The sequence below is a fragment of the Pelodiscus sinensis genome, chromosome 1, assembly GCF_052426305.1.
Source record: "Pelodiscus sinensis isolate ZL-2025 chromosome 1, ASM5242630v1, whole genome shotgun sequence".
Taxonomy (NCBI): domain Eukaryota; kingdom Metazoa; phylum Chordata; order Testudines; family Trionychidae; genus Pelodiscus; species Pelodiscus sinensis.
The window spans coordinates 351725281-351746982 of NC_143052.1; the positions used below are offsets into that span (position 1 = coordinate 351725281).

A 21702-nucleotide genomic window follows, 5' to 3' on the forward strand; every position below is an offset into this window, starting at 1 on the left:
ATGGCAGCTTCCAACTTCACCCAAGATGACTCACCAACATTCATCCTGACGGGCATCCCTGGCCTGGAAGATGCCCATATCTGGATTTCCATCCCTTTTGCTGCATTCTACATGACAGCTCTGTTGGCAAATTTCACAGTACTGTCTATTGTGGCCAAAGAGCAGAGCTTGCACAAACCGATGTATCTGCTGATCTGCATGCTGGCGCTCTCAGACATTGTCACATCTACCTCCTTCATCCCAAAGGCCCTGGGTATATTTTGGTTCAATTTGAAAAGCATCACTCTGGCTGGCTGCCTCACCCAGATCTTCTTCTTTTTGGCAAGTGCTACTGTGCACTCAGGTGTCCTAATGATAATGGCCATTGATCGCTATGTGGCCATATGTAACCCTCTGAGATACACCAGCATCCTCACTAATGCACGAATTGCTAAGCTAGGGCTAGTGTGTGTGGTAAGAGCTGTTCTCTTCATTCTGCCTGAGCCTGTGCTCCTAAGCCGGCTGCCGTTCTGTGCCAATCGCATTATGCCCCACACATACTGCGACACCATGGTTGTGGCAAAGTTGTCCTGTGGGGACATCACAGGAAGCAAAATGTACGGTTTGGCATTGGCATTTGTAGTCACTGGGTTTGACTTGACGGTCATTGCCACGTCCTATATGCTAATTGCCAGGGCCGTCCTCCAAATCTCCTCCAAGAAAGCCCACCAGAAAGCCCTCAGCACCTGTACCGCCCACATCCTTGTGATACTCATGGCTTATCCCCCTGGCCTCTTCTACATTCTGGCACACCGGTTCAGTGAAGGCATCACACCTTATGTACACATCATTTTAGCCAACCTCACTTACCTCATGCCCCCCATGCTCAACCCTATCGTGTACGGGGTCAAAACCAAAGAGCTTCGTGATAAAGTGGTTGCATTCATCGGCAAAAGATGCTCAACTGATGTCCCTGACTATAAAACCACATGACATATGTGGTTACTGAGAATTGGACTGTGTGACCCTGGATTCGTGGGCTGTGTACCCCAGGATGTAATCAAGCTAATTGCAATCCCATGATTTGATTGCACTCACCGTGAATAATTGTAATACAATGCTCAATAGCTAATGATTAATTTGAAAGCAGTCTTTTAGGCGCAATGTGGAAATCTAGTTGACAGTTTCTGCTTCTCGAAATGGGAGGAGAGGATGGACAACTTGAGTCTGGACAGCTTTGACATTAGAAGTTTATTGAAAGTTATCCAAGTGATGTCACAGCAAAGACACTGTGATCTAAATGTTTTGAAGAAGTTATGAAAGACTAGCTAAGGCAGGGAACTCTGAAGCAGCCTTTGGATACCACTTTGAGATATGTTTTTCCAGGTGCCTTGTGTCTTTGGCAGGTGAGTAACTGATAATCATGCTTCATCCAAATAAGATTGGATGAATTTGTTGTATTCCCATTGGTTTATTCCTGATGCCACCTGGGGTGAATAGTTAAGCTGGTTCTGCTGGAAGTTCTGAGAAATCCAAGTTACACGCTGTTGTGTTAAACTCCCATATCATGTGGGACTCAAACATACTGCTTTGCCTAGTTGATTTTGGAGTAGCTTTTAGTTGGAAATTGCATAATTAATGCTAACAATGACTGTTTCACGCTGCAGTTTGTGAAATTGATGAAACAGAAATTAGCACAAGCTAGCCAGCTGACTGAATCGCTTTGAGGACGAAGTTCTACATAAACTGTATTTCTTCATTGCCATTGTTTTGTGGAGATCTCAGCCGTTTGGAGCAGCAGTGGAGATTTTCACCCATGGCTCACTGGTCTCACACTGAGGACAACCAAGCAGAGCCATTTTGGGTTGAAGGTCTACCACTCATTGAGGAAACCTGGAATAAAGTCTGTTGTGAACTTGGCTTCCTTGTTCTTCCATTGCTATTGCTGCTTGTGTTTGCAGCACTTGAGAGAAAAGTTTGTTTCTTTTTTTAGATAAAGTTGAGAAGAACAAATCTGTGCAAGAGAAACTTTCAGAAAACATTTTCCCTGTTCAGGATGACATAAAATGACTCATGATTTGGGCTGCCTTTGTGCTATTTTTATCACAATTATCTGACTACAGGCAGTCCCTGGGTTACGTACAAGATAGGGACTGTAGGTTTGTTCTTAAGTTGAATCTGTATGTAAGTCGGAACTGGCATCCAGATTAAGCCGCTGAATCTGGACACCAGTTCTGACTTACATGCAGATTCAACTTAAGAACCCCAGGCGTCCCCAAGTCAGCTGCTGCTGAAACTGATCTGCAGCTGATTCAAGGAAGCCTGGGGCAGATCAACTCTGCCTCGGGCTTCCTGTAGTCAGTGCTGGTCAGTTTCAGCAGCGGCTAACTTGGGGACGCCTGGGGTAGAGCAGCTCGGGTGCTGCTGGGTTGGTCCAGTAGCGCGGCCGCTCCTCGGTGCTACTGGACCAACCCAGCAGCCCAGCTGCTCTGCCCCAGGCGTCCTAATTCAGCCACTGCTGAAACTGATCAGCAGTGGCTGAATCAGGACTCCTGGGGCAGAGCAGCTGGGGTGCTCCCGGGTTGGTCCAGTGGCGCCAAGGAGCGGTGTTGCGGGACCAACCGGCAGCGCCCCACCTGCTCTACCACAGGCCCCGGGCTTTGCTACACATCTCCCTGGTCTGCTGGGGGGGGGCACTAGCTGCGTCCCCCCCCAGCAGACCAGGGAGACGCTGAGCAAAGCCGTGCAGGACCCGGCCCGACCCGCGGCGCTTCCAGCTGATCTGGAAGCGACCGCGGGTCCGGCCCCGGGTCCTCCACCACTTTGCTCCCCATCTCCCTGGTCTGCTGGCTCCCGCAGCAGACCAGGGAGACGGGGAGCAGCTTTTCTCGCCCCGGAGGAGATGGGCGGCGGGACCAGGCGTCCCGCCGCTCGAGTCCTCCAGGGCAAGAAAATCCCCGTTCGTAACTGCGGATCCGACATAAGTCGGATCCACGTAACTTGGGGACTACCTGTATTCTTTTTGTTTGAAACACTTTAAGGGACATATAAACCCCAGTAAGGAGGTTGTGAGATTGAATTTGATTTTCATCTCAGAAATTTGCTGTGTATGTGAACCAACCCCTGCTAGGACTGGCAGCTTTTTTGAACTAGCCCTGTATTAGGTTTGTGAAAAAAATAAACCAATCTGTTCCTTGATTTATAGATAAATGTGCCAATATAATGTGCTGAGGGGACGGAACCAGGAGAGTGGATACCAATTTGGCCACTAAGAACTTCCTGGTATAAATGCTGAAGGAGTCTTTGTATCCATCTTCATAGTGGAGGAAGTGAAGGAAATTCCCAACCCTGAATCAGTTTTTTCAGTAACAAAGCAGAGAAACTCTCCTAGACTGAGGTGCTATTAAAAGAGATTTTGGAGCAAAAGGATACTTTAAACCAGGGGTTGGCAAAAGGGCCTCTGTGGGCTGGTTGCGGCCCTCCAAGTGGGTTGATCTGGCCCACAGAGGACCTGCCACTCCTCCACTACCAGGCCAGCTAGGGTCTGGGGGTGCGGGAGGAAGTGCATGAAGTTTCCTTCACCCTGCCAGGAGCACACGGTGCTTAGAAGCACCACATGCTCCTGGCAGGGAAAGAGGAGACTTTCTGCACTCACTTGCCCCCAAACCCTGATTGGCCTGTAGGCAGAAGGAGGAGTGTGTGAAATCTCCCACTGCCAGGGGCATGGGCACCTAGCAGAAACCTTGGGGAGGGGAGCAAAGACGTCATGTGCTCCCTCACCTCTAGACCAATCTATGAGTGGGGAAGCAGGGAAGTATCATGGTCCTGCCCCTTCCGCTTGAGGCATAATTCTGTGAAAATACGCAGCAGGCACAAAGCTCAGAAAATGTGGCTAATCAGTAGAAAAAGGAAAATATCGCTGGCTTCTCTAGAGATCCATGATCTGGGTAGATCCTCAATATTGTGCATAGATCTGGTTTGCGGTCATGGGGTGGGTACCCCAGACCCTCTCAGGGGCAGGACACTAGGCCTCTAAGGCCTCCCATTGAGTGCTCCACTCAACGTGCATCCTAGTCCCTATGGTGCAGGGCGAACAGCTACAGGGCCTCCAATAAGGCAGTCCGGCCTAGCAGCCACGGTCAGTAAAACAGCCCCTTCTTGAAAGTCTGAGAAGTCCAGTGGCCAGAATCATTAATCACGCCCTTCCCTCAGGACAGCGAGGCCTGGTGGCCAGAGTCAGTAGCAACACTCCATGTTCTCAGGGCAATGATGCCTAGCGTCCAGTCAGTAACAACCATTCCCTTCCCTCAGGGTAGCAGGGCCCAGCTGCCAGTCAGTAACGCCCCTTCCTCCCCTCAGGGCAGCAGTACCTAGTGGCCAGAGTTAGTAACCGTTCCTTTCCCTCAGGCAGTGAGGACTTGCAGCCAGAATTAATGGCAACACTCCCTGCTCTCAGGGCAATCCCCCCTGACTGGCCCTTGTGAGTCAGTCTGGCTGCAGCTCTTCCCCCTGCTCCTGACTGCCCCTCCTGCCCCAGCACCCCAACAGCCCCTCCTGCCCAACCACCCCGATAGCCCCTCCTTCCCCAGCACCTCAACAGTCCCTCCTGCCCAACCACCCCGATAGCCCCTCCTTCCCCAGCACCTCAATAGCCCCCCCTGACCCCATGCCCACGAGCCCCGTCATCCCCAGTGCCACGACAGCCTGTCCATCCTCAGGAGCCCAACAGCCCCTCCTGTCCCAGCGCCTGACAGCCCCTCCTGAGCTGCCCCACCAGCCTTTATAGCCGGCCTCCTGCTGGCGCCTGCCCCACAGAGCTGGGTGGGAGGAGGTATCTCTTTCAGCCCGGTAACCAAGGGTAACCGTTTGGGCCCAGTGCGGGGCTGGTGCACGCTGTCATATTTCTGAATGAAGAAATTTCAATGGGCCTGGGCCTTGTCAGCTTGGGAAAGGGGACACCTCCCCGACTGAGGTGTGTAAAATCATGGCTGGCATGGAGAAGGCCAATCAGAAAGTGTCGGTTACTCTTTCTCAGAGCTCTCCGTAGCTAGGGCTGCCAGCTCTCCCTGAGCACACGCACCGGGCTCCTCTGGCAGCCATGGCATCTGGTCCATGCACACAGGTACAGAGGGGGTGGAGCACCCCCTGGTTTTGCACGTGGCTTCCCCACACCTGCCGGCTCCTCCAGCCCCATGTCTCAGCTCTGGGCAGCCCCCTCACGTGCGTGGCTGGGACCCCAGGTTCCTGCTACCTAGCAGCCCTGTTGGCTTTGCCAACCCCTCAGATTCCTGCCTGCCCCATGGGCTCTGCCAGCCCTTGGCATCCTCTGCTTGGTGGCCCTGCTGTGGGCTCTGCAGCCCACCTGTCCCATCAGCCCTAGGGTCCTGTTGCCAGGCCAGGGCTCTGCAGCTGCCCCCAGCAGTGGCCTTCGCCTGGAGCCGTGAGGGTTGCTAACATTTCAGACTGGATGGACCGAATGCCATTTACAGCAATAGCGTCTGGTCCATGTGGTCCAGGAGAGTTGGCCACCCGAAATCAACATGTCTGGGGGGGGAGGGGAGCGGCAGCTCAGCCACCCCACCCTAAAAATAGTTCTAGCCTTGCTGGGTGCACCCGATCCAGGTGAGCTGGCAAAGCAGGAGCAAGGCAGGGAGGGAAGTTCACCTGCAGTGTCGGAGTAGGCGGTGGGAGGCACTAGCATGGGCCGGAGGACTTGGGAGGCACAGCCGTGTGAGGAGAAGTGGTTTTATGAAAGGGGAAACCGCCTCTTCTCCCCAGCGCCAGCTGCGTGTCCCTGCCCTGCTCCCCCGATTCCTCCGGCCTGTGCTTGCATCGCTCCCCCCTGCCTTGTGCATTGGGGCTGGGTGCAGTCTCCTTGCGGGGGTACCCACCGGGGAATAGGGCTGGGAGCTGCCAAGACTGGTGCTGAGCCAGTGGGGCTCTCTCTCTAACTGGCATTTCCCTGACCCGTTCACCTCGGCACTACGCTCAGGCCACACGCCACGTCTTACACATCAATGCTGAGAATTTTTTTTTTAAAGTGAGAGAGGCTCTTTGGGCAAAGGGATTTCACAATCAGCCATCTGGTCCTCACATACCCCAAGCTGCCTGCACACGCCCTGGCTCTGGTGGTAGACACCCCCTCCCCCAATCATTAGGTGGCAGGACCCTTCTCCTTGGCACGTGCCCACTTATCGGGTTCATGTCCCCCGCTCTGAGTCCAGCCTTCAATGCCCAATGTCTCCCTGCATGGGCCCTCTGCTCATGGCCCTACCCTGCGCTCCACAGTTGCTTATAATGTTCGGCTGCCATGTTACTTGTAGCAGGGCTGGCACCCACTCTCCTGGTTTTGCCCCTCAGTTTCCTGCTGTACGTCACCCCTGGCTCCCCATTGGTACAGCTGGTTTGTGCTGCCCCGTGTTCCGGGTCTGCTCCGTCTCTGTCTCCCCACCTCTGCCTCATGAGGTGCTTAGTAGCAAAGTGAGAACAGACATGAAGATTTTAAACCTCCCAAGTGTCCCTCAAATGACTTGTCACAGGATAGATAAAAAATAATAGATAATAAAGAAGAAAAATATCAATTGGCCTCTCTATATAGCTATGGTGTCACACATACAGAATGGGAAGCAACTAGCTAGGAAGGAATACCACAGAAAGGGATCTAGGGGTCATAGTGGACCACAAGCTAAATATGAGTCGACAGTGTGACACTGTTGCAAAGAAAGCAAACATGAATCTGGGAGGCACCAACAGGATTGTCATGAGCAAGACACAAGACATCATTCTTCCACTCTACTCTGCGCCGATTAAGCCTCAACTAGGCTACGTCTAGACTGGCATGATTTTCCGGAACTGCTTTTAATGGAAAAGTTTTCCATTAAAAGCATTTTCGGAAAAGAGCATCTAGATTGGCAGGATGCTTTTCCTCAAAAGCACTTTTTGCGGAAAAGCGTCCATGGCCAATCTAGACGCGCTTTTGTGCAAAAAAGCCCCGATCACCATTTTCGCGATCGGGGCTTTTTTGCGCAAAACAAATCTGAGCTGTCTACACTGGCCCTTTTGCGCAAAAGTTTTGTGCAAAAGGGACTTTTGCCTGAATGGGAGCAGCATAGTATTTCTGCAAAAAGCACTGATTTCTTACAGTAGGAAGTCAGTGTTTTTGTGGAAATTCAAGCAGGCAGTGTAGACAGCTGGCAAGTTTTTCCAGAAAAGCGGCTGATTTTCCAGAAAAACTGGCCAGTCTAGACATAGCCCTGGAGTATTATGTCCAGTTCTGGGCACATTTCCAGAAAGATGTGGAGAAACTGGAGAAGGTCCAGAGAAGAGCAACGGGAATGATTAAAAGTCTAGACAACATGAGCTATGAGGGAAGACTGAAAGAAGTGGGTTTGTTTTGTTTTGAAAGGAGAAGACTGAGAGGGAACATGATAGTGGTTTTCAAGTGTCTAAAAGATTGTCACATGGAGGAGGGAGAAAAATTGTTTTCCTTGGCCTCTGAGGATAGTACAAGAAGCCACGGGGTTGGCCATTAGGAAAAAAAACTTCCGAGCTGTCATGGTAGTTAAACAATGGAATAAGTTGCCTAGGGAGGTTGTGGAATCTCCATCACTGGAGGTATGTAAGAACAGGTTGGACAGACATCTATATGGGATGATCTAGATGGTACTGGGTCCTACCGCGAGACCCAGGGGACTGGACTCAATGACCTTTCAAGGTCCCTTCCAGTTCTAGTATTCAATGATTCTGATTCTTTGGTATGCCCACATCTTGGATTTTGGATGCAGGTTTTGCTACCCCATTGGAAAACAAACAAACAAACAAAAGAAAACAAAACAACAAATTGGCAGTAGAAAAAAGTAGAAATGGGCACCAAAATTGATGAGGGGTATGGAACAATTTTTGTATGAGGAGAGAATAGTGTGTCTGGGACTGCCAGCTTAGAAAAGGAAATAACTAGAGGGGATATGACTGAGGTGAATAAATTCACGAATGGGGTGGAAAAGGTAAATAAAAAGTTCTCGTAACACAAGAACTATTGGTCACCAAATAATATGAATAATCGGAGAGTTTAAAACAAATAAAAGAGAACTTTTCTTCACAAAAACAAAAGTGAACCTTTGGAACTCCTTGCCAGAGGAAGTTGTGAAGACTGAGAGTAGAAAAGGATTTGAAAAAAAAAACATAGATAACTTCAAGGAGGATATGTTCATCCATGGGTATTAAACAAGAGGACAGGAATACAAAGGCACACTCTGAAGTTTTCATAGGAACTGGTAGCCAGTAGTTGCGAAAAGGTAAGAGAGGATGGATCAGTGGGAGAAGAAAATCGTTTCCATGCTTTTCGGTTTGCATCAGCTCAGTATCACGTCATTTCACTTCCACACAGTGGCAATGACTTTACAGAGGACAACGGACTGGATATTCCAGGCACAATGGTGGTGTGCAGCCTTACGCTGCCATGATCAATGAAAAAAGGACATTTTAAAACCTTTTTCCTGGTGGCAACATTCCCACACATAGTGCAGGTGGAAGTGCACTGCACAGAGAAAAAAAAAGTCTTTGTCAATTCTTAGACTGAAAAGCCTGCACAAACCTGGTTCCCCTGAGAATCTGCACTCTGATCTCAGCCAATCATTTCTTCCTTCCCAGAGGCTCAATTTCAAGCTTCAGTTCTCTAGGGTCTATTTTTTGCTGTTTCTGCTGCTCACGGAGCCAAGGGAATTGTCTTGGAGCCCTGCCAGCTTGAGAGTCCTCGGAGACTGTGCACAGGAATGATAAAAGGGACTGACCAGTTTGGCGACCATCAGACACTGACTGGGAGGGCTCGGCCTCTCTCTGTAGTAAGGAAATCTCCCTTTGACAAGTGGGAGTTTGGTGAGTTGATTTTTTTTCTCCATTACAGTTAGTGCTAAGGGTCTAGGAAGAGTTCTGCAGCTCCTGCAGGGCTGGCCTTACCATGAGGCGAACTGAGGCAGTCACCTCAGGTGCCAGACTGTGTGTGTGGGGGGGCACCACAAAGACCCTCAGGGTGTGTCTAGACTACAGAGTTTTGTCGACAAAAGTGGACTTTTGTCGACAAAACTATACCTGTGTCCACACTACCGCTGAGTTCTGTCGACATAACGTCGACAGAACTCAGCAGTTTTGTCGACGTATGTAAACCTCATTTTACGAGGTATGAGGAAACCTCATTTTAAGAGTTTCTGTCGACAGAAGGTGTTATTGAATGGAAACTGTCCTTTGCATCCAGACTACCATGTCGACAAAAGCAGCTTGCTTTGTCGACAGAACTCAATGTAGTCTGGACGCGCTTTGTCGACAGAAGTTTTGTCGACGGTATCTGTCGACAAAACTTCTGTCGACAGAAGCCTGTAGTCTAGACGTACCCTCAGTGTAGAAAATTATGTCTCCTGCTGGTTAGTTCCCCTTTATTGGAGTGGGAAGCAGAGCAGTACCATGAGAGGAATAGAACAGGAAGAAGGCAGAATTGAGACCTGTTTGGCCCAAGCGAGGAGGCATGGGGGCATCATTTGAGCTCTTCACCTCAGGTGCCAAAATGTTGTGGGCCGGTCCTGAGCTCCTGTCATGAACAGTCTGAGCAGGAATTAACCAGGACAGAAATGTTAACTCTTTGTCAAAAAAATGAAGGGATTTCCCCACTCGAAGTGGGAGTTCAAGGGTATGTCTACATGACAGAGCTATTTCTGGATACCGGAAGTATCCCAGAATAGCTACTCCACATATCCTGAAGCAGCCCGTTATTTCAAAATACAGTTTGCAATAACTTGTGGCTTATTCCGACATCCTGGTAACCCTTGTTCCACGAGGACTGAGGGGAAATTCAGAATAGTGAGTTATTTCAAAATTTGGCACTGTGTAGACAGGGCCAAATGACAAAGTAAGATATTTTGAAAGAGCATCGAAATAAGCTACGCAATTTCTATAGTGCAAATTGAGTAGCTTATTTCGAGCTAAGGGTGCTGTGTAGACACATCACAAATGTATGGGAAATAGTTTGGAGAAATATTTGTTTTTAAGATCAGTTCCTTGTCACTTACTCTGTCCTTCTATAAGTCTCAATCGTTGCCCTTTTTAGGGAGGGAGTATGATTTTCACGCTCTTCTTGCCAGCAAGTCAAGGAAACATGACTTGGATAAATGGACGATAAGGTGGAGAGAAAGCCAGGTTGATCAAAGGGTTTAACGGGGAGTGACCAATGGTTTCAGGTCTGGTTGGTATCAAGTAGATTGCACCAACAATCGGTTCTGGGTTTTGTTCAACATCTTTAATGACCTCAATGAGGGGGTTGATTGCACCCTCACCAAGTTCATGTATGACACTGAGCTGAGGGGGAGAGGTAGATACACTGGAGGGCCCTGCGTATATTTTGGTTCAATTTGAAAACCCTTACTCTGGCGGTGGCCTCACCCAGCTCTTCTTCTTCCTGACGGGTGCTACTGTGCACTCAGCTGTCCTAATGATAAAACAAGTGGTCACCATGAGCTTTATGTACTTCTTTGAAGGAAAAAAGTATTCACAGGAGAATTTGTGATAACTCAACCTTAAACATAAAGGTCAGATTTCCCATTCTTCTTCTCCTGGATCACAAGGTTCTGCTTATTTTCTGTCCATGAGTACATTATGAGCCGGGTTTCCCAGAGCAATGTACCATGATGCCCAAAGCCCTGTCCTGAGTTCATGCAGTTAAATTACAACCCTGTAAAGACATTTGAGTTCATGTTTTTCCATCCCATGATAAAACACATAGAACTTACTGATACTGAAATTATTCTGCCACCATGCTGCCCATTCACATAGCTTGCTGAGGACTTCTCTCAACTTGACGTTGACCTAAATATTCTTGAACCCTCTCTGAATATTATCACCTAATAACTCATCAACCTTTTTACGCTGTTAATAGCAATACAATAATAAGCATACTATTTTAAAAATTGTGTAATCCCCCTCTCTGTGTTTCTTTCACTTCACAGGAATCTTGTACATTTCTAAGACTTATTGATGCATCAACTACTTCATGAAAGCTTTCAACTTTACCACCTTTGACCCACCAACATTCATTCTAACGGGCATCCCTGGCCTGGAAGATGCCCACATCTGGATTTCCATCCCTTTTGCTGCATTCTACATGGCAGCTCTGTTGGGAAATTTCACGGTGCTGTCTATTGTGGCCAAAGAGCAGAGCTTGCACAAGCCGATGTACCTGCTGATCTGCATGCTGGCGCTCTCAGACATTGTCACATCTACCTCCTTCATCCCAAAGGCGCTGGTGATATTTTGGTTCAATTTGAAAAGCATCACTCTGGCTGGCTGCCTCACCCAGCTCTTCTGCTTTCAGGCAACTGCTACTGTGCACTCAGGTGTCCTAATGATAATGGCCATTGATCGCTATGTGGCCATATGTAACCCTCTGAGATACACCAGCATCCTCACTAATGAACGAATCGCTAAGCTAGGGCTAGTGTGTGTGGTAAGAGCTGTTCTCTTCATTCTGCCCCTTCCTGTGCTCCTGAGCCGGCTGCTGTTCTGTGCCAGTCGCATTATCCCTCACACGTACTGTGACAACATGGCTGTGGCAAAGTTGTCCTGTGGGGACATCACAGGAAGCAGAATGTATGGCTTGGCATTGGCATTTGTAGTCACTGGGTTTGACGTCACGGTCATTGCCATGTCCTACGTGCTGATCATCAGGGCCGTCCTCCGAATCTCCTCCAAAAAAGCCAACCAGAAAGCCCTCAGCACCTGCACCGCCCACATCCTTGTGATACTCATGGCTTATCCCCCTGGCCTCTTCTCCACTCTGGCGTACCGGTTCGGTGAAGGCATCACACCTTCTGTGCACATCATTTTGGCCAACCTCACTTACCTCATGCCTCCCATGCTCAACCCTATCGTGTATGGTATCAAAACCAAAGAGCTTCGTGAGAAAGTGGTTGCATTCATCGGCAGAAGGTTCTTGATTGGCATCACTGACTATGCAACCACATGACATGTCTGGTTATTGGGAAATGGACTGTATGAACCTGGATTCGAGGGCTTTGTACTCCAGGATGTGATCAAGCTAATGGCAATCCCATGATTTAAATGCACTCCCCAGGAATAATTGTAATACAATGCTCAATAGTTAATGATTACTTTGAAATCAGGCTTTCATGCTCAATAGTTAATGATTACTTTGAAATCTAGGTGGCAGTTTCTGCATCTCAGAATGGGAGGAGAGGACAGAGAAGTAAATAAGCAAGAATGAAAAAAAATAATGGGTGAAAACTTTGAGTCTGGACTCCTTTCACATTAGAAGTTGATTGAAAGTTGGCCAAGTGATGTTACAGGAAGGACCTAATGCGCAGTAAGAAAAGCAAATATGGTAGGTGACCAGATTGGCATGCCAGGGAAATCTTTGATGAGCTTAAACAAACAAACAAAAAAGAAGCTTATGAGAAGTGGAAACTTGGACAGGTAACTGGGGGGAGTACAAATATATTGCTCGCGCATGAAGGGGAGTAATCAGGAAGGCAAAATCACAAATGGAATTGCGGCTAGCAAGGAATGTGAAGGGTAAGAAGAAAGGTTTCTACAGACATGTTAGCAATAAGAGGGTGATCATGGAGGGCATGGGGCCCTTACTGGATGAGGGAGGGAGGCTAGTGGCAGATGATGTGGGAAAAGCTGAAGTCTCAATTATTTTTTTGCTTCTGTCTTTACAGACAACGTCAGCTCCCAGACTACTGCACTAGGCAACAGAGTATGGGAAGGAGGTGGGCAGCCCTTGGTGGAGAAAGAGCTGGTCAGGAATAATTTAGAAAAGCTAGATATACACGAATCCATGCATCTGGATTTCATGCGTCCAATGGTACTGAGGCAGTTGGCAAATGTCATTGCAGAGCCTTTGGCCATTATGTTTGAAAACTCATGGAGATTGGGAGAGGTCCCGGATGATTTGAAAAAGACAAATGTAGTGCCAATCTTTAAAAAAGAGAAGAAGGACAATCTGGGGAATGACAGATCAGTCAGCCTCACCTAAGTCCTCAGGAAAAAAAAACATAGAGGGGATCCTCAAGGAATCCACTATGAAGTACTTGGAAGTAGGGAATGTCATCAGGAATAGTCAACCTGGATTCACCTGACCAATCTGATTAGTTTCTATGATGACGTAACTGGCTCTATGGAGGTGGTGAAGTTAGTCAATATTATATACTTTGATTTTAGCAAAGCTTATGATACAGTCTCCCACAATATTCTTCCCAGCAATTAAGGAATCATGCATTGCATAAATGGACCGTAAAGTGGCTAGAAAGCTGGCTAGATTGTTGGGCCCAAGACGTAGTCATTAAAGGTTCATAAGAACATAAGAACATAAGAATGGCCATAGTGAGTCACACTAAAGGTCCATCTAGCCCAGTATCCTGTCTGCCGACAGTGGCTGGCACAATGTGCCCCAGCAGCGGTGGACCAAAGACAATGACCAAGTGATTTGTCTCCTGCCATCCTTCTCCAGCCTCTGAAAAACAGAGGCCAGGGACACCATTTCTATCCCCTGGCCAGTAGCCTTTTATGGACCTAACCTCCATGAAATTATCTAGCTTCTCTTTAAACTCTGTTATAGTCCTAGCCTTCACAGCCTCCTCTGGCAAGGAGTTCCACAGGTTGACTACGCGCTGTGCGAAGAAGAACTTTCTATTATTAGTTTTAAACCTGCTACCTATTAACTTCTTTTGGTGTCCTCTAGTTATTCTATTATGGGGACTAATAAATAACCTTTCATTATCCACCCTCTCCACATCACTCATGTTTTTATAGACCTCTATCATATCCCCCCTCAGTCTTCTCTTTTCTAAACTGAAAAGTCCCACTCGCTTTAACCTCTCTTCATATGGGACCCATTCCAAACCCCTAATCATTTTAGTTTCCCTTTTCATGACTCTTTGTAAGGCCAAATTATCTTTTTTGAGGTGAGGAGACCACATCTGTACACAGTATTCAAGATGTGGGTGAACCATCGTTTTATACAGGGGGCAGTAAGATATTCTGGGTCTTATTTTCTATCCCTTTCTTCATAATGTCTAACGTCCTAGTTGCCACCTCGCTGTTTCTCCATATCATTTATGAATAAGTTGAACAGGATTGGTCCTAGGACTGACCTTTGGGGGACACTAGTTACCCCTCTCCAATCTGAAAATTTACCATTTATTCCTACCCTTTGTTTCCTGTCTTTTAACCAGTTCTCAATCCAAGAAAGGACCTTCCCTCTTATCCCATTTTGCTATTGCTTTTTGAGCTTTGGTTAGCTGTTCCTCAAAATCTTTTTTTGCTCTTCTTATTACATTTTTACACTTGATTTAACAGTGTTTATGTTCCTTTCTATTTATCTCACTAGGATTCGACTTTTTGAAAGATACCTTTTTGTCCCTCGCTGCTTCTTTTAAATGGTGGTTAAGCTATGATGACTCTTTTTTAGGTCTCTTACTATGTCTTTTAATTTGGGGTATACATTTAAGTTGGGCCTCTATTATGGTGTCTTTAAGAAGTTTCCATGCAGGTTGCAGGGATTTGACTCTAGTCACTGTGCCTTTTAAGTTCTGTTTAACTAACCTCCTCTTTTTTGTGTAATTCCCCTTTTTGAAATTAAATGCCAGAGTGCTGGACTGCTGAGGTGTTCTTCCCACCACAGGAATGTTAAACGTTCAATGTCTGGTCGGAGGCCAGTTTCAAGTGCAATGCCCCAAGGATCAGTTCTAGGGTCGGTTTTGTTCAACATCTTTATTAATGACTTGGATGAGGAGATGGATTGTACCCTTAGCAAGTTTGCATATGACACTAAGCTAGGGGGAGAGGTAGTTATGTTTGACAGTAGGGATAGGATCCAGAGTGATGTAGACAAACTGGAGGATTGGGCCAAAAGAAATCTCCTGAGGTTTAACGGGCAAGTACAGAGTCCTGCACTTGGGACGGAAGAATCCCAAGTATTGTACAGGCTGGGGACCGAATGGCTAAGTAGCAGTTCAGCTGAAAAAGACCTGGGGATTATAGTGGATGAGAAGCTGGATTCAACAGTGTGCCCATCTTGGCTAATGGCATATTTGGGGGCATTAGGAGGAGCACTGCCAGCACATCTAAAGAGAAGTGATTATTCTCCTTTATTCAGCACTGGTGAGGCCACATCTGGAGTATTGTGTCCAGTTCTGGACCCCCCGCTACAGAAAGCATGTGGATGCATTGGAGAGGGTCCAGCGGAGGGCAACCAAAATGATTAGGGGTCTGGAACACATGACTTACGAGGAGAGGTTGAGAGTGTGGGGCTTATTTAGTCTGCAGAAGTGAAGAGTGAGGGGGGATTTGATAGCAGCCTTCAATTTCCTGATGGAAGGTTCCAAAGAGGATGGAGAGAAGCTGTTCTCAATGGTGAGAGGTGATAGAACAAGGAGCAATGGTCTCAAGTTACAGTGGGGAAGTTCTAGGTTAGATAGTAGGACAAACTATTTCCCCAGGAGGGTGGTGAAGTAATGGGATGTGTTCCCTAGGGAGGAGGTGGAATCTCCATCCCTAGAGGTTTTGAAGTCCCAGCTTGACAAAGCCCTGGCTGGGATGATTTAGTTGGGATTGGTTCTGCTTTTGGCAGGGGGTGGACTTGATGACCTTCTGAGGTCTCTTCCAGCCTTAATACAGCTAACTCTGGAATAGCCCTCTGATGCCATTTATAACATTTTCTCTTTTGCAGGTGAGTAACTGGCAATCCTGTTTTGTCGATCAGACGAATTTGCTGTGTTGCCACTGAAGCTACCTCCGTTAAGGTGCCCCAGCTGGAAGTTCCGAAAAACCCAGGTTACAAAGGCTGTGTCTACATTGGCACCCTTTTCCGGAAAAGGGATGCTAATGAGACCAGTCGGAATTGCAAATGCCCAGGGGATTTAAATTTTCCCTGCTGCATTTGCATGAACGTGGCTGCCACTTTTTTCCAGCTCAGGGCTTTGCCGGAAAAAAGCACCAGTCTAGACAGGGATCTTTCAGAAAATAAAGCCTTTCTGAAAGGTCCCTTATTCCTCTTAAAATCAGGAATAATGGACCTTTTGGAAAAGGCTTTATTTTCTAGAAGATCCCCATCTAGACTGGCGCTTTTTTCCGGCAAAGCCCCGAGCCAGAAAAAAGCGGCAGCCACGTTCATGCAAATGGAGCGGGGGAGATGTAAATCCCCGCTTCATTTGCAATTGTGACTTGTCTAGTCTGCATCCCTTTTCCAGAAAAGGGGTGCAGTGTAGACACAGTCTAATAGATTAGTAAGACAGGATTTTCCTTTACAGAAACCATGTTGACTTTTGCCTTACCAGTGCTATTCTAAGTTATTGCTCTTGGGGCTCTACATTGAGATAGCACATCTACGTTAGGGAAGCCTGCCTCAGACTAATTTCGAAGCTTTCCTGCAGTGTGGACGTGCTATTTCTAAATAAGCTATTTTGAAATAACTATTCTGGAATAGCTTATTCTGAAATAACTGTGCAGTGTAGACGTAGCCAGTAATACCAGGCTATGTCTAGACTGCAAGCCTCTTTCGAAAGAGCCTCTTTCGAAAGAGAGCGTCTAGACTGCACGTTGAACTTTCGAAAAAGCGGCTTGCTTTTTCGAAAGAAAGCATCCAGTGAGTCTGGATGCTCTCTTTCGAAGAAGCCCTATTTACATTCAAGTTCGAAAGAGGAACTTTTGAAAGAAGGCGTTCTTCCTCGTAAATTGAGGTTTACCGCCATCGAAAGAAAAGCCGCGTTCTTTCGATTTAATTTCGAAAGAACGCGGCTGCAGTCTAGACGCAGGTGAGGTTTTTTCGAAAAAAGGCTACTTTTTTCGAAAAAACCCCTGAGTCTGGACACAGCCCCAGGGTGCAACATCAATTGGAAGAACAGAAAAGAGAAGTGGCATTGTGTGTGAAAGAGAGCATACAATTCAGTGAAGTGAACAACGTAAATCAACGAAACTCTACCATAGAATCTCCACAGAGAAGAAGTTCTTTCTTGAATAATAAGAATGTATCAGTAGGAATATACTTCTGGACAGTGCTTTTCTTTAAAAAAAAAAAAAAGTACCAGTATTTCAGGGGAAAAGTTGTTGAGAAAAAAAAGCCAGGGTGGGGCCGGCATTGCCCTTTTAAGAGACACTTCCCCTTTAAGAAATACGGCCCAGCCAACTGTTGGACATTTGCATCCATTGGTTCCGGTATGCTCTGTTCTTTCCAGGTAAGCTCTGACTGGAGGTGCCGGTACTGAGTACTGACCTGTACCGTCAAAAAAAAGCACTGCTTCTGACTACCTAACCTAAACAGGCGAGGGATCCTGTGGCACCTTACAGACTAACTGAAGTGCTGAAGCATAAGCTTTCGTGGGCAAAGACCACTGGTAGTGGAACTTATTAAGGAGACGAAAAAAAAGTGCCACTGTGGATGAACATCAAAGTGAAAGAAGCAGTTGGAGGCAAAAAAACCATCCTTTCCAATATATACCTAGAATTAGGAAAGCTAAAAAGAACCTGAAGAACAAAGAACTAAGGGTACATCTACAGAGGAAAATTATTTCAAAATAACTAGCGTTATTTCGAAATCCCTTAGTCCATGTCTACACAGCAGGCTGGGTGATATTCACCTCATTTGAATATTTCTTGCGCAAGAAGCCGCAAGTGTAGACATAGCCCTAGGTTGCGCCTACACAGCACAGTTATTTTGAAAAAACTTTCTTAATTTCAAAGTAACAATGCGAGCATCTACCCAGCAGTTCTGTTATTTTGAAATATATTCGAATAACGGGAGGCTTATTCCAACTTCTGTAAACCTCATTTCAAGAGGAATAATGCCTATTCCGAAATAGCTATTTTGGAATAGCAGTAGTGTGGATGCTCCACTGCTCCTATTTCAAAATACCTCCTTTCCAGGTCCATTCATAGTAATTACTCCCCAGTGCCTCCTGGGGCTCTAAATCGAGGTAGCACGTCCACATTAGAGGAGCCTGTCTCAGACTAATTTTGCAGCTTCCCTGTACTGTACATGTGCTATTTCAAAATAAGATATTTCGTAGTATTTCTTCCAGAATAGCTTATTTTGAAATAAGTCTTCAGTGTAGAATCATAGAATCATAGAATCATAGAATAATAGGACTGGAAGGGACCTCGAGAGGTCATCGAGTCCAGCCCCCCGCCCTCAAGGCAGGATCAAGCTCCGTCTACACCATCCCTGACAGATGTCTATCTAACCTGTTCTTAAATATCTCCAGAGAGGGAGATTCCACCACCTCCCTTGGCAATTTATTCCAATATTTGACCACCCTGACAGTTAGGAATTTTTTCCTAATGTCCAATCTAAACCTCCCCTGCTGCACTTTAAGCCCATTACTCCTTGTCCTGTCCTCAGAAACCAAGAGGAACAAATTTTCGCCTTCCTCCTTGTGACACCCTTTTAGATATTTGAAAACCGCTATCATGTCCCCCCTTAATCTTCTTTTTTCCAAACTAAACAAGCCCAGTTCATGAAGCCTGGCTTCATAGGTCATGTTCTCTAGACCTTTAATCATTCTTGTCGCTCTTCTCTGTACCCTTTCCAATTTCTCCACATCTTTCTTGAAATGTGGCGCCCAGAACTGGACACAGTACTCCAGCTGAGGCCTATGTAGATGAACCCTAGGAGAATCCACACAGACAGCTAAACGTCTGCGCACAACTAGTGCCACTACTGTTCAAAAGATTTATAAATGTGAGAAAAGCTGCAAACAGTGAAATGCAAAGTTTGCAGATGCTACAAAACTACTCACAATAGTGAAGGTCAAAGTAGAGTGAAGAGTTTCAAAGGAACCCCACAACCCATAAATATGATGGCTTTTACCACTCAAAAAAAAAGGTCTTGGAGTCTAAGGCTACGTCTACACTGGCCCCTTTTCCGGAAGGGGCATGTAAATTTCATGAGTCGTCGTAGGGAAATCCGCGGGGGATTTAAATATCCCCCGCGGCATTTAAATAAAAATGTCCGCCGCTTTTTTCCGGCTTTTAGAAAAGCCGGAAAAGAGCGTCTACACTGGCCCCGATCCTCCGGAAAAAGCGCCCTTTTCCGGAGGCTCTTATTCCTACTTCAAAGTAGGAAGTAGGAATAAGAGCCTCCGGAAAAGGGCGCTTTTTCTGGAGGATCGGGGCCAGTGTAGACGCTCTTTTCCGGCTTTTCTAAAAGCCGGAAAAAAGCGGCGGACATTTTTATTTAAATGCCGCGGGGGATATTTAAATCCCCCGCGGATTTCCCTACGACGACTCATGAAATTTACATGCCCCTTCCGGAAAAGGGGCCAGTGTTGACGTAGCCTTAGAGTATAACTATCTGAAATATCCACTCAATGTGCAGCAGTCAAAAAAGGGTAAATGAATATAGAAAATCATTAGTAAAAGAATAGATAAAAAGATGGAAAACATTAATTAGCCTCTTTGTACAGCTATGTTCCGTATGCAGGTCTCATTGATCCATTGGCGGGGGGGGGGGAGGAACCCCAATGGGATAAAAGAAAAGTAGAAAAGGGCCCACAAATAATTAGGATTATGGAACGGCTTCTATATGAGGAGACAATAGTAAGTCTGGGGCGTTTAGCTTAGAAAATATGATAACTAGAGGGAGGTGTGTCTGAGGTGTATAAAGTTCTGAATGGTGTGGGGAAAGTAAATCAAAAGTTCTCTTAACATAAAAACTTGAGTCACCAAACAAAATGAATTGCCAGAAAACTTTGCTTCACAAAAGCCACAGGGAACCTTTGGAACTCCTTGCCAGAGGATGTTGTGAGTACGTCTATACTGCAAGCTTCTTTTGGAATAAGCTTTTCCAGTTGATTTCTTCAAGAACAGCTTATTTTGAAATAGAGTGTCCACACTATAAGGTAAACTTAAAAAACAACAAATAGTCTGGTAGCACTTTATAGACTAACAAATCATGTAGATGGTATCATGAGCTTTCGAGGGCACAGCTCACTTCTTCAGATGACCGAAGAAATAAGCTGTGCCCACGAAAGCTCACGATCCCATCAACATGTTTTGCTAGTCTATAAAGTGCTACCAGACCATTTTTGTTTTTTAAGTTTATCCTGTACAGACTAACTTGGCTACCCCCTGCAGCTTCTCAACACACTACAGGGTTGTTTTTCTGGAATAAAGTCCTTTATTCTGGAAAAACGGGTCAGTGCAGATGCACCCTAAGATTAGAACAGGAGTAAAACAAAACTAGGTAAGTTCATGCTCATCAGTGCATATTAAGAAAGAGGAGAGTAGGGCAAAACCACTCTGGAGTGTGCCTAGACAGCATTTGCAAAGGGCAACAGGGGATGGATCATTGGGAGAAGAAAACCCTTTCCACGCTCTTGGTTTTGCCAGAGCTGGCCCAACCTACCGGCTGACTGGCCTGGGTGCGGGCGTAGCTGAGCATGCGCCATGTGTCCGGGTTTTGCATCATTTCAGGATCACGTCATTTCACCTCCCCAGGGTGGCAATGGCTATACAGAGGTCAAGGGACTGGATATTCCAGCCTTGATGGTGGTGTGTAGCCTTAAGCTGCGAGGAAAAAACAACAAGGCATCCTGTGGCACCTTATAGACTAACAGATATATTGGAGTATAAACTTTCGTGGGCAAAGACCCGTTTCTTCAGATGAAAGTAGTGGAAATTCCTTACATGCATCAGACGAAGTGGGTCTTTGCCCACGAAACCTTATGCTCCAATATATCTGTTAGTCTATAAGGTGCCACCGGACTCCCCGTTGTTCTTGATGATTCAAACAAACACGGCTACCCCTCTGATACTTAAGCTGCTATGGTCAATCAAAAAAGGATGATTTTTTTCAGCCCCGGCTGGTGCCAACAATTCCACACTGTGCGCCTGGAAGTGCACTGCACAGAGTAAACAAACCATCATCAATTACTAGACTGAGGAGCCTGGATAATTCCTGTTCCCCTGAGAATCTGGCTCTGGTCTCAGCAAATTATTTCTTCACTCCCAGGAGACGCGCTCTCAAGCTTCATATCTCTACGGTCAATTTTCTTCTGTCCTTCTCATGGACCTGAGAGAATTGTCTGGGAGTCCTGCCAACCTGAGAGTCCACAGAGATGGTTCACAGGAATGATAAATGGGACTGTCCAGTTTGGGGAGTGTCAGACATATGCGACTCAGACGCTGACTCCGGGGGCTCTGTAGCAGGAAGGGAATCTCCTCTTTCTGCCAAGTGGGAGTTCGGTGAGTTGCCTTTTTCTGCGTTGAGGTTAGTGCTAAGGGCTCAGGAATGGTTCCGCAGCTCCGGTCATGGCCAATCCAAGCAGGAATTTTCCAGGGCAGAGACTTGAACTCTTTAGTCTTGTCAGAAAATGAAGGGATTGCCCCACTCAGATTGGGAGTACAAATGTATTGGAAATAGCTGGGGGGAAATTGGTATTAATATCAGTTCCGTGTCTCTTACTCTGTCCTTTGATCGGTCTCAGTCACTTCCTTCCTCCCCTCTCCCCCGGTTTTTGGAAGAAAGAGGGAGCATGGCTTTCACTTTTCTTCTCTGAAATATTCCCATTCAGCAGCCTCGCTGCCCTCTTAGGATTTGAGCGAGTCTCTGTGTGACCAGAGGGCTCGCCACAAGCCTGGGTCCCACACTGGCCAGTTTCTGCTCTCCCACTCTTCCTGCTGTGAGCCACACAAAATGGACATTGGCCTCCCTGAGAGCAAAAT

At 46.7% G+C, this 21702-nt stretch overlaps 2 protein-coding genes across 2 annotated transcripts; both read left to right on the forward strand.

The window, feature by feature from the left end:
- On the forward strand, positions 1–972 carry LOC102463500 (olfactory receptor 52N4-like). The gene has a single exon (XM_006110230.3). It carries the CDS (start codon positions 1–3, stop codon positions 970–972), a length of 972 nt encoding a protein of 323 aa, XP_006110292.3.
- A 10042-nt stretch (positions 973–11014) lies between these two features.
- LOC102463265 (olfactory receptor 52N4-like) lies at positions 11015–11986 on the forward strand. Its single transcript, XM_006110229.3, has one exon. The coding sequence runs from the start codon at positions 11015–11017 to the stop codon at positions 11984–11986; it is 972 nt and encodes a 323-aa protein (XP_006110291.3).
- The last annotated feature ends 9716 nt before the right edge of the window (positions 11987–21702 follow it).